Source organism: Notamacropus eugenii, chromosome 2, assembly GCF_028372415.1.
Source record: "Notamacropus eugenii isolate mMacEug1 chromosome 2, mMacEug1.pri_v2, whole genome shotgun sequence".
Lineage (NCBI taxonomy): Eukaryota > Metazoa > Chordata > Mammalia > Diprotodontia > Macropodidae > Notamacropus > Notamacropus eugenii.
Genome location: NC_092873.1, coordinates 484,557,363 through 484,571,047, shown reverse-complemented (window position 1 = coordinate 484,571,047; position 13,685 = coordinate 484,557,363). Strand labels below are relative to the sequence as shown.

Genomic DNA, 13,685 nt, shown 5'->3' with positions numbered 1-13,685 from the left:
ATGTGCCAATGGTTGACTAGGTGATTCAGGGTAGGACTAGGGAGTGGTTAAGGAGTGGTTAGTTCTCAAAGGAACATGCACTTTTAGTATCTCATATGCAGGTATTTTATCCAGACTTCATCATCAAAATAGCCAAGGGGGGGCTACATGGAGGTGTGGTTTTAGGCCTGAAACATCACTAAGCCAACTAATGTTTAGGACTGACTAAGTAATACCAGGATGCTCTCATCAATGTCTTGTTAGACAAGATATGATTGGTCAGTGAGTAGTAAATGTTGTGATGACCCAGTACACAGCCAGTTCAGCCAGTACAGCTGGCTACTGTAGCTGGAAGGGGCATAACGGTTGTTGCTAGGACAGGATGTTCTTGGACTGAGGAGAAACTGCCTGGGATAGTGTTTTGAGGCTAGGGAGAAATGTGATTTTTAAAGAGAAATGTGATTTTGGAACTAGGGTCCAAGCAATGCACCCAAGCACCCCATCAAGATGATAAGGGTCTTGCTAGAGTTCGCAGTCTTATCAGAGGAGAGAAGGAGGCATTTTTGAGAGATGTTGCAGAGGTGAAATCAATAAGCCTTGGCAACAGCTTGGATATAAGACGAGAGAGAGAGAGAGAGAGAGAGAGAGAGAGAGAGAGAGAGAGAGAGAGAGGAATCCAAGATGACTCCTACATTGGGAACCTGAGGGCCTGGCAAAGTGACCTTTACCCCTCTGTAAAACAAGGAGGTTGGACTCGATGACCTCTAGGGTTCCTTCCAGCCCAAAATCTGTCATGCAGTAACACCTGTTGAGGGTGTTGCAAATAAAATTCTGACACTAGATGGGAGATTACAGAATTGAAGAATCTCTGCATTGGAAGGGACCCTTTTATTATCTCCCTTCTGAGCTCTGTAATAGCTCCCAAACTTGTCTACCCATGTCCAGTCAACTTGGGAGTACCTGGCTTTGGCCTTGTAACTTTTTGACATTTTTATCAATTTATTTTTAGCATTTTGACTTGGGTAAATATAGAGAGGCATCCTTATCAAGTCTGCAGATGACAAAAATCTGTGAGGGATATGGGTTCACTAAACAACAAAAGTAGGGTCCAAAAAGATTTTTGACAGCTAGAACATGGGTCCAGATCCAATAAGGTGGGATTTAACAGGGATGAATGTAAAATCTCAAAATTGGGTTTTCAAAATCACCTTCAAAAATACATACTAGAGAATGGATAGTAAGATGATAATTTATCTAAAAATGATCCAGGAGTCCTTCTATTGTACAGTCTTGATACAGTTGAGCAGTGTGATATGGCACCTGAGAAAGAGGATCCAATTTAGTGCTACATTCAAAGAAGCATAGTTTCTAGGAATAAGGAAGGATAATCCCTATTGTGTTCATCTCTGGGCATCACAGTTTAGGAAGGACATTACTAAACTGGATAATATCCTAAGGAGGGTGAAGCAGAATTGGGAAGCAGCTTGATTCGCATGCCATAGAATTATTTGAATAAATTTGAGACATTTAACCTGGAAAAGAATAGGCCAGTGTGGCATGGATGATAAATATCTTCAGGTACTTAAAAGGTGGTTTTATGGCAGAGATTAATCTCTCCAACTTGCTCAGCTTGACCCCAGGTAGCAGCAGTAGGAGCCTTGGGAAGAATGCAGAAAAAAGGATAAGAGGTCAGGAAAAAAGTCCTACAGATTACAGCTATCCAAAAGGGTAATGAGCTACCATAAGACAGAATGGAAGAGATCTGAAACAGGGAGACCAATAAGGAGGTTATTTTGATAGTCCAGGAATGAAGGGTAACAGCTACATGAATGGAGCAAAAGGGATGCAAGAGGTGTTGGGAAGGTAAAAGCAATAATTCTTGCCAACAGATTGGTTTTGTGAGGTGAGCATGAATGAGGAATGTAATGAAAGGTTGAAACTGTGTGATAAACCCGGGTACCTGGGACAATGGTGGTATCCTGGGCAGTAAGGAATTGCATACTACATTAACCTGAATAATCGTACTGCCCTCTGGAGCAAAAGGAAATGTCTTCTCTTTCCCATAATGCTTTTGTAGGTATTTAAGGCATTGAGCATGAGGAATAGGAGTCTAGTACTGGAGACATCTCATGTTGCAGAGAAGGATACTTGCCAAAGATTATACAACTAGCCAGGCCTACACTCAAAGCTTCTGACTCTAGTTCACTTACTACTGCATCAAGAGCTTTAAAAATATCTATTATGTCCTTCTTTTCCAGTCTAAATACACCTACTCCCTTATATAAAGCACTTTCTTTGTGATAACCCTGGAAGTGGGTACTCTGGGTATTAATAAACACATCTTATAGATAAGAGGATTGTGGCTCAGAAAGGTTAATTTGACTTACTCTAGGTTACCAGGCTAGGAAGTATAAAATTCTGAATTTGGTCCCAGATCCTCTAGGTTCATTGCTCTTTTTTTTTGCATTTAATTTTTATTTTTTTCCTCATTTACTCATTGTTCTTTCTGTTGCACTACAAAATTGTTTCCAGAACCTATTAGAAGTTCCTGAGATTTATATTGATAAATCATTAGTCATTATTATGGTATAGGCATAGGAAAAAAAATCTAGTTGGACTTAATTTGTCCCTTCTCTGTGTGTGATTCTGTGACTTAGGTCCAGTGTTGTTTTGAGTACTATCATATTCTAGAGATTTCCTTCTCTTCTAGCTGTCAGTGAATTGCTGTGAATGTGATCCAAGAACTCAGACACTCATAATTTTTGAAATGGAAAGTACCCTATAGACAGGAGTATACTAAAGCTCACATGAATGGCCTTGGGAGAACCACTGTTAAATTTTCTATGCCTCTGAAATCAGGAAATTTTACAAACCATGACATGATGTATTATCTTATCAGTTTTCTAGAATTAAGAAAGTGTTGATAATGCAGATAAAATTTAAAAGTGTGTTGTGAGAAATTGTTCCCCCAGAGAGCCAGCTGTTAAAATATTTACCAGCATAACCCTGGACATAACTCATAAGTGTCACAAGGGTCAAATCTAGATTTTGACTGATGCCAAGTTATGAGCCCTTTCTACTTTCCCGAGTCCCAGACCCCTTTCCACGCTGAAAAAGCTTTCTAGTCTGAGTCTGGCAACGAACTATGGATCTCTCATCTGAATAGCAACCTTACTAAGTTCAGAGGCTCATCACCAGGGTGGTTGGCCTAGGTGAAGAAAAGTTTTTCTATTTTGTTTTGGGTTTTTGTTTGTTTTTTGGTCAAAGAACACACAAAAACAATTTATAAGGTGTCAAATCGTAATTTACTTTAAGGGAGGGAATGCAAATGTTCAATAGATAGCTCAGGAGAGGGGCTGAGAATCACTTTGCTCTTCTTGATAGTGATAGAATCAGAGACCAGGAGGACTGCAGAGCTCCTCAGAGATTACCTAGTTCAGTATCTTCCCTTTGTTGCTAATGTGGAGATGCCAATGTGGGGACAATTATGGGACACCCATTGTGTGCAGAGTGCATGGCAGGATGTTATGGGAGCATAGAGGAGGGAAGAGACTTCCTGCTCTTGTGGAAAATATAGCTTAATGGGAATGTGGGATAATAGTAATAAGTGATAGCCTTTATAGAGAGTTGTGGCTTACAAATATGATCATATTTTATCCTCAGAACAACCCTGAGAGGTAGGTGTCATTACTACTCTTGCTTTATAGATTAGGAAACTGAGACAGACAAAAGTTAAATGACAAACCCAGCCAGGGTCACACAGCTGGATTGGTGCCCGAGGCCAGATGAGAATCCAGTTCTTTCTGACTCCAGCCCCATCCACCATCCACTGGACCACATGAAGCTAGAAGCGCTCATCTAATCACTTTCAAACTGAGCACAACTAGTACGCAATTATGTACACTTTACGTACATGAAGTCTAGGAGTGAGACAGGATTAATTCATTAGAGTTTTGTGGAAATGTTGAATCTAAAGTAGTGGGAAGTTTTCTTGTCTTTGTTTTTTTAGGACATAAGTGGATAGAGGGGAAAGGTGAATCCAAAAAGGAGGAAAGAAGTTAGAACAATGCAGGGGGTAGTGACAAAAGTTCCATGTAAGAAATGCCCAGCATGTGGGGGGAAACCCCCAAAAGGGCATTCCATCAGGGCCAGCAGAAACAGGGATTGGCCAAAAAAGAGTCTCTAGGTTTTCATATTCTTAAATAATTTTTACTTTTTATTATGAACTTAAACATCAACAGACATGAACATACCAATATACAAAGCACAGAAAAAAGGATTGTACATGAGATTCAAAGATTTTTTTAAAAAGTGTATATTAAATTTAACCCAATAAAAGAGTCAGGGTCAAGGCAAGAGATTTCACAAAGCTCTAGACTGACTCTCATCTTTGGCAATTCTCTAGCATATCTTGAAAGACATCCACCAGATTCCCAGAGGTAGACTCTCCGAAACCTGGGATACTAAGTTCAAGAACACCTTTGTCCATCTTCCATATCAGGATGATTAGTAGGAATTAAGAGTGGATTAGATGAGAGTTCCTCAGTGTCACACAAGAGACTTAAGGGATCTTTCCTAATTATATACAGAAGGCATATCTATCAGTTCCCTTTCTTGTTATTTACACTGCCTTTACAGCTTAACTGACTACTTGGGGATTAATATCTCTTGAACAGTCTGGCAATAGAGAATGTTGTACTAGATGGGAGCTGAAGGAATAATTTGCATAATAAATTACTTCAAAATAATCACACTGAATCTGGGGCTTCAGAGTGTGAGTTCTGAGATTAGAGGTTTCAAGGACCTCATACTGCTTTGTGTGGACTCTCTGGGTTGTGTGTGGTTGAGGCGATTTGGTTGTAATTATGTTTTAAACTATCAGGCTGCGCCATGGCTACCTGTTTTGGCCTTGCAGGGATCCTTAGAAGACTTTATTGGGGACGAGGGATACAGTGTCTCTAGGCTACATGGACATTTCCAGTTCTACAGGCAGTTTTCTCTCTTGGGGCGTAACTGAATATAAAGTCAAGGCAGACAGGCACAGACTGCCCAGTCCTCTGACTGACAGGAAGGCCCGAGTTCAGCGCTAGATGGTGATTAAACCCTCAGGAGAAGCGGAGAATGGCAGGTTTGGGGGGCTTTATCCCCAGAGTAGGCTGCCTCTCTTCATGCTTCACCATCAGGCTTGATTAGAATTCAAGGAAAGACTTCCACATAATCATCTTTGTTGACATTCACTGAAAAAAAACAGGAGAATAAGTTGTGAGGGCTTTTACATCCCAAGGCGCCCCCTCACCCAAGCAAAAGGGGGCTATTCTTCCCTCCAAAATGTTGGGAGCCCGGACTATGTAACCTTTTAGAAGCAGCGAGGTGGGACAGCGGATGAAGGAAATAGGCCTGGGGCCGGGAAGATCTGAGTTCAAATTTAGCCTTAGACCCTTACTAGTTGTGTGCCCCTGGGCAAGTCACTTAACTTCTATATGCCTCAGTTTCCTCAACTGTAAAACAGGGATTATAATAGCACCTCCCTCCCAGAGTTGTGAGGATCAAATGAGGCGACGCTCAGAAAACGCAGCACAGTGCCTGGCGTCTTTCTCGTTGCTGTTCATTTTTTCAGTCGTGTCTGACTTCCCGATCCCATTTGGAGTTTTCTTGGCAGAAAAAGTGAGGTGGTTTGCCATTTCCTCTTCCAGCTCATTTGACAGAGGCGGAAACTAAGGCAAACAGGGTCTCACAGCTAGTAAGTGTCTGAGGCCAGATTTGAACTCAGGAAGACGAGTCTTCCTCATGCCAGGCCCTGCCCTCTGTGCACTGCTCCTGCACAGAGTAAATGCTCAATAAATGCTTGTTTCCTTTTTTCAGAAAGTGAAGCCTTCTTGAGGCAACATAGACTTAGCTCTCATCAAAGTCCAGAAAATGAGGCTATTTGTCTTTATTTGAAAGTGAGGAAAATGAAGCTCAGAGAGGTCCTACAACTTGTCAGAAGCCATGAATCGTCCACGCTAGAGCCTGGAGCAGTTTTCCTGAGACTCAGGATATTACCTGTCCTAAGTGGGGACGTGGGGCTTTTAAACACAAAGGCTCTTACCGTAATCCTCCTCCTCCTCCAAAGCAGTCGGGGTTGGGAAGTTTCTCTGACTCTGGTATATGTTGTTTTTCTCGACTGGATAACGAAGATGAGTCACTAGTCCTTGATTCGGTTTTTCATATTTGGAGATTAGTTCTTTTAGGTTTGGAAACAATGCCTTTTTAACATTCTCTGCTGTCTGTAAGGATAGAGAACAGTCGTCATTGCGGGGCCACCAAAGGGCATCTCTCTAAAGAGAAGCATACTGAAGACACAGCGAAAACCCTCCATGCCTGGCTTGAAAATTGACTTTTGCTTCTATTACTATCTGTCCATTTTAAGGCTAAAACCCTAACTTGGTCACAGGAGAAGTAAACAGTGAATAATGATCAACCAATAAATCACCCAATAAAGGTTTTCTGCATCCTATGCCCCTACTAGTTTGAGAGTTTCATGAAGGCAATGGCTGATAGTGTTTTATCCAAATTGTGCATGTCTCATAATGCCTACCACAGTCCTCTGCACACAGCAGTTACTTCACAACTTTTTGTTGAGTTGAATAGAAAAAATAAGCTAATATTAATTAATTAATATAAATAAGCTAATATTAGCTTATTTATTCACTGGAGTTCTGTTATGAAGGAATAAACTAGTTATATCACTCCTCAGAACCCTTCAGTGGTTCCCTATTACAGTAGCTGGTTGGTAGTTGATAGGAGGTGGTATCAGGAAGTCCTGAGTTCAAATCCTGCCTCAGACACTCTGCCTCAGTTTCTTCTCTTGTAAAATGGGGATATTAATAGCACCCACCTCATGGGATTGTTGTGAGGAGCAAATGAGATATTTGTAAAATTTTTATAAGCCTTAAAGTGCTATCTGCATGTTAGTTATTATTATTCACACCTATTTAATAAAGTCCAAACCCTGAGCGTATAGCTCAAGGCTCTGGGGAATTCTTGATTCAGTTCAATTCAACAACAACCATAACAACAAAAACAAAATATTAAATGAATACTATAAATGAAGCACAATACTAGATAAGGGGATATGGAGACAAAAACAACTATTCCTGCCTTCAAGGACCCATTCTACTGGGTGATATGACATGTATTCAGATAAGGACATATAAGTTCAGCTGAGGTAGAAGAGGGCAGTCAGAACCACTGGGATCAGAAAAGATTTCCTCTAGGGAATGGCTCTGGTACTGGGCACTGAACCAAACAAAGGATTCTAGGAGCAGAGGGTGTTCTGGATGTGAGCTAAAAACAACCTGTAGAAAGAGATGTAGAAGATGGGATACAACATTGGGGGGATAGGAAGTAGACCTTTTTAGCTGTACCACAGAGCATGTGAATGAGTAAAATATGAAATAAATCTGGAAAAATAAGTTGCGAAGGATTTTGTATGTCAAGCTAAAGGGTTTGCATTTTTCCCCCTAGAAGTAATGGGAAGTCATCAAATATCCTTGAGCAGGAAAGTAACATGGTACAATCTGTTCTTGAGGAAGATGATTTTTGGCAGCTGTGTGGGATGATAGATTGGAGAGAGTTAAAAATGGAAGGACAGAGGCCAAGGAGAAAGGGAGGTTACTCTGATAGTCCAGCTAAGAGATGGAGATGGAGTTAAATGACAGCAGTGGATATGTGAGTGGAGACAAGGTGGTAGATGAAAGAGGTATTGTGGAAGACTGGACTGACTAGACATGGTGACTGATTGGATATGGCAGTGTAGGAAAGGGAAGAGTTATGATGTCTCCAAACTTGCCATCATGGGTGACTGGAATGTGTTAGTTGTACCTTTCAGAGTAAAAGGAAAGTTTATAGAAGGGATAGATGGCGAGTGAGGGGAAGGAAAGAAGGGAAATGAGTTCCTTTTAGACTTAGGGTTTTTGAACTATCTCTTACACATCCAGGTGGAGATATCCAAAAGATAGCTGATGGTATGGTACAGGAATTTAGATGGGAGATTAAATACTGGAGCTATAGAACTGGAAGTCATTTGCCCAGAGATGATCATTCAAACCATAGGAGTTAATGAAATCACCAAGAAAGAGGGTATCAAGTCTTGATCAGTTAGGGGGCAGGGCTTGGATGATGATATAACCAAGTAAACTGAAAAAGACAGCACAGGGGTAAGAGAATGGGCTGAGTCTAGAGAGGGCAGAACCAAGAAAGCCAAAGAAGTAGAGTATATATGCTTCACTTTGTATTACAGATATTTGTGTATATGTTATATCGTAGCATAATACTTGTTTCAATAGGTTCTTCACCAGAAGCTAAAGATGTAATGACAGTAAATGATGTTAACATAGTTTAAAAAAATTAGGAGACAGATTATTATGTTTTAGATTGATTTTTAAAACATTTAAAGCTAATAGACTTTTTCTTGGACCTTTGATAATTAAAAAAAATTAGCGGCCTTACAGTTTCTCATATAATGTCTCCAACATATTTCTACATTTCTTTCCTTCTTTCTTAATTAGTAAAATTTTAAAAAATATACATGTAGATATAGGCAAAATTTTATTATTCTGAAAATTCTGCATCGCTTTACCCTATTTTTTCATTAAGTTTTATTTTTTCAGTCACAAAACTTGACTCTCTCCCTCTTACCAACAATCCTCCCATTACCACCTTTGAGGGGAAAAAAAGAAAACCAAGACTTTTGTAACAGATATAGTCAAGGACAACATATTCCAACACTGGAATGTTCCATGTCCAAAAAAATTTACATCTCCTTCTGTACCCTGGATCCATCATCTCTTTGTTAAGAGATGAGTAACATAGTTCATCATCAGTAAACAATAAGGGAATATAAAGAGATTAAAGTTAACAAAGATATCAAGAAGAAAAAAAATTAAAGACCTTAAGCATAAGCAGATAAACCAACAGGGAAAGTATTAATAGCAGAAGAGAATGTGGCCTGCAGATCATCTAAATAAGTGTAAGTAAGTATTGCAGAACAAAGGAAAAAGAATCAGCATTTGTTGAGGCAAAATACAGTATGAGTTCCCAAAAGAGCATGAAAGCACATCAGAATGTTCCTGAATGGATTGAAGAAAAAACTAAGAATCAAGAAGGCAAAATGTATGCACAGCACAGAAGAAATAACTGGCAAAATAGACAACCTTGAATCCCCAGCAACAAACTTCACTGAAGAAACAAAAGAGAGAATAATGGATTGTGATTGCAAAAACTAAGGAGTAAAGGACATTTTAGAAGAAGAGAAGAAAAAATAAAAATATTTAAAGAAAACATAGGAGAGGATTGTGGGAAGATGGTGGAGTAGGTCAGAAAATTCCAGTCTCTCAAGATTTTTCCCCACAAAAGTCATAAAATAGAGCCTCAGGGCAAATAAACAGCTGTTAAAAAAAAATAAGAGTAGTAAGGACACAACAGGGGTTCTCCTGGGACAATCTAAGATCTGAAGAAAAATCCCAGGATGCGGTTTGGTCCCTGTAAAGAGTAAACACTTCCTGGCTGGTTCTGCTTTAACAATACGTGGCAAACCCTGAGGTTAACTGGGTGGGGAGGCTGCCTCAGGTCAAATCACAGGAACTTTTACCCTAGGACGGTGAGGGGAGTTGGGCATCTAAGCCAGAGAAGATTTAAGGAACCTCTGCTGAAAAGGAACACCAGACCCAGCTGTGCTGCAGAGACCAAGCTGGGGGCAAGAAGGAACCAGCACATGTCTGGTGAGTGGAGAATCAGTGGGGTGGGGATGCTGCTGGCTGTGGGCACTTACAGGAGGCTGGAGGATTTGATTCCAGGCCAGAGGGGAGAACTGAAAAAGAATCTGAGGTCAAAGGCATCATTCCCCCATACCCCAGGACTAGAGGTGATTACAGAAACTAAATTGCTACAAATAAAAAAAAAAATATGCACAGGTAAAGGACAAAGAATCTAACCAGAGAGAGTTATTATGGGAATAGAGAAGATCAGGATTCACTTTCAGAAGAGGATACTGAAGCAAAGAAACCAAAGGGTAACATCAAATGGTCACCTGCCCAAAAAGAATTTATAGAACTTTAAAAAGACTTTAAAAACCAAATGAGAGAGATTGAGGAAAACCTAAAAAAAAATAAAAAGAATAATCTAAGAAAAACAAGAAGATTGTGAAAAGAAAGTCAACCAATTAGAAAAGAAGATCCAGAATCTTAAGGAAGAAAATGACTCTTTGAAAACAGAACTGGGCACATTGTACACAGTAACAGCTATAATGTGTGAGGACCATTTCTGATAGACTAAGTCCTTCTCACCAATGCAAGGACCTAAAACATTCCCAAAGGACTCGAGACAAAATGCCATCCACTTCCAGGGAAAGAGCTATGGAATTAGAATGCAGAATGAAGCGGATTATTTTCTCTTGTGTTATGTTTTGGTTTGATTTGGTTTTTCTCATGGTTTCTCCCATTCATGTGAATTTTTCTATGCAACATGACTAATGTGAAAATGTATTTAATAAGAATGTGTGTGTAGAACCCATATAAGATTGCACACCGTCTTGGGGAGGGAGAATAGAGGGAGGGGGAGAAAATTTAAGACTTATGAAAGTGATTGTTGAAAACTGAAAACAAATTAATTTAAAAAAGGAAAAGAAATTGAACTAGTCATAAATGAGATCCTAAGAAAAAATATCCAGGACCAGATGGATTGTAATGCCAATGTGATACCCATAGCAGCTGTTATGAATAGGCATGCTTATTCAGGGTAAGTTCACAAAATATAATAAAGTGTTTTCCTCAAAGGCAAAAAAAAAAAAAAAAAGAAAATAGAATTGGGCAAGGGGAAGCCAGAAAAGTTATAAGTGATCAAGAAATAACAAAATATAAAGAATGAAAAAATAGAAGAGAATGTGAAATATCTCATAAAAAAACTGATCTGAAGAACAGATCAAGAAGAGAAAACATAAGAATAATCAGATTACCTGAAAGCTATGGTAAAAAACAAAAAAGAATGTTGATATGAAAGTACAAGAAGTAATTAAAGAAAATTGTCCTTAGGCATTAGAAAAAGAGGGGAAAGCAGAAATAGAAATAATCCACTGATCACCACCTGAAAGAAATCCTATGAGGAAAACCCACAGGAATATCATAGTCAAATTCCAAAAACCCCAGCTTAAAAATAAAATATTAAGAGCAATAAGAAAAAAACAATTTAAATATAGTAGTGCCACAATTAGAATCACACAAGACCTAGTAGTGACAACAATAAAGGATCACAGGTCATGGAACGCTAATATCAAAAGGCAAAAGAACTGGAGTTCTGGCCCAAAATATCATGCCCAAAGTTACGCATAATCCTGAATGAAAAAAATGGACATTTGATAAATTGTCAGACTTTCAAGATTTTGTTAAAAAAAACAACCCTGAACTTAATAGAAGATTTGACATACAAAGCCAAGAGAAATATAAGGTACATACCAAAGAGTAATTATGAGGGACTCAATAAAGTACAGACTTTACCTTTTATGCATGTAAAATGTATGTCTAAGATTTTTATTAGTAATTGGGTAGTTCGTAAGAAAGATTAGGGTAGACTTGAGTATGATATGTCTTTAAAAAGTAAAGCCATTTAGGAACAGCTGAAAACAGTAATTATCTCATACAAATGAGGTGCAAGAAGAATAACAGACACAGAGGAATTAGATAGGGGAGGAGGGCTGTTAGTTCTGGAAGCCTATTTTCATTGGGAATGGTTTCAAGGGGGAACAATATATATATATATATATACATATATATATACATATATATACATACCTAGAATATATATATACATATCTAGAAGAGTATAAAGGTCTTCTAAATTCAGAAAGAAATAAAACATTAAGGGGATAGGGAGGGGGTAGAGGGGAGGGTGAGAGAACAGGTTAAAGGTGGGTATCAAAGGGTGTTTAAATTAATGGGAATGGGAGGATAAAGGAGGGACTTGGGGGAAGGTAAATAATAGAAAGGCAACATAGTATGTAGAAGTAAAGTAAAGGAGTCAGGAGGGATGGGAAAAAAACATGCATAAACATAAAATAAAAATTAGGAGTAGAATTTGTTAGGGGAAAAGGAGCAAGGGTGGTAGTCATGATCTCAGACAAAGTTAAGACTAAAATAGATTTAATCAAAAAGAAAAATAAGGAAACGACACTGTCAGCCATATTTGTCAACAGTGTTTTGGACCATTTAAAACAACTAGACAGTATAAGGTGGGAATGTTGTTGTAGAACAGGAAATAATGAGCTGATGGACTTGGAAAAATATAGAAAGACTTGGCCTTGATGAAATAAGAGGTTATTCACCCTCAGAGAAACAGAGGATAAATAAGTACAGTATGGTCTTACACAGATGCATATGAATGTATATGTCTGCATATGGTTATGATTATTGATATCTAAGTATATGTATGTGGAAGTGGATGTATGGACAGATACATGTGTGTATGTACACATGTATACCTTTGTGTGTATACATGTCATATGTGTAGGTATCTATGTATATGCGTGTGTCTATTGGCATATATGTATGTATATGTTATATTTTGTGTATATAAACATATATAGAGAATGCATGCAGGCATATATATTGTTTAATTTTAGCCTAGTGGTGGCAGGAGGGGGAGGAATGGAAAAAAAGAACAAAGTAATAAGTGCACAGTAGAAACAAAAGAAAACTTACCAGGAAGTAAAGATGGACAATTCTCAACAAAATGCATAGTATTTATTAAACAGGCTTCCTTGAAATGGAAATATATTGCCCTATATTTTGAATCCTCTCTCACATTCTGTTGTGTACCTGGCAATGTTTTTTTTTCTTATTTTGTATTGTTTTAGTTTTAGTATTTAAGTTTGTTTCTTTTTTTCTCTTATTTTGTATTTAAATTTAAAATAAAAGTTTACAAATAAAAAAAGAAAACATGATGTCTACAAGCAAAACACACTGATCTTGAAGATAATCTATACAGGCAACTTAAGGATTATAGAATTTCCAAAAGCACACAAGTCAAAAAAAACTTGAACATCATAATGCAAGTAATAACATCAGAAAACTTCCCACAATTTTTGGTCACAGAAAACAAAGTACCAATCAAAAGTATCCACAAGATGCCTCCAGGAAAACAAAAAAAACAACCTCTGCTGAAAACTCCAAGACACATAATGATTAAACTTAACAATTCCAACGAGAAACAACAAATTCTGCAAGGGACCAGAAGAAAGACCTTCAAATATAAAAGAAAGGAAATTTGAGTAGTACAAAACTATTTTGTACCCATTAAAAGCCACAAGAGGGTACAGAATAGTGTATTCTCAAGAGCAAAGGAGCTCAAGATGCAATCCAAGGTAACATACCCTGCAAATCTGAGCCTGAGTACTAATGTTAAAAAGATGGCAATTCAATTTTTAAAAAAGACATCGAAACACTCTGACAAAGAAACCAGCCCTGAGAAGACTATCTGCTTTGTAAACACTCCAAATAAGAGGAATATAAGAAAAGTAAGCAAATAAAGACAGCAACCAAAGAAGGTACAGGTAATTAAACAAATAATCCCAGAATAAAAGGGGGAAACAAGAATGAATACATTTAGGAGGATTGAAGCAGAGGATGAGCTAAGATACGAGGTTGGAATTAGAGGAAGGAAGTTCAGATTACTGT

General features: G+C 38.3%; 1 protein-coding gene across 4 annotated transcripts in view; it reads right to left on the bottom strand.

Annotated features, from left to right (window-relative positions):
• Positions 1 to 4,174: 4,174 nt before the first annotated feature.
• SH2D1B (SH2 domain containing 1B) overlaps positions 4,175 to 13,685 on the bottom strand; it is a 68,061-nt gene continuing 58,550 nt past the window's right edge. For all 4 annotated transcript variants that reach the window (XM_072648804.1, XM_072648805.1, XM_072648803.1 and 1 more), the window contains 2 exons: positions 6,068 to 6,245; positions 4,175 to 5,216 (listed from right to left, as the gene is read on the bottom strand). In XM_072648804.1, the coding sequence (XP_072504905.1) occupies positions 5,176 to 5,216; positions 6,068 to 6,245 (219 nt within the window). In that variant the 3' untranslated portion in view covers positions 4,175 to 5,175. The remainder of the gene's footprint in view (positions 5,217 to 6,067; positions 6,246 to 13,685) is intronic.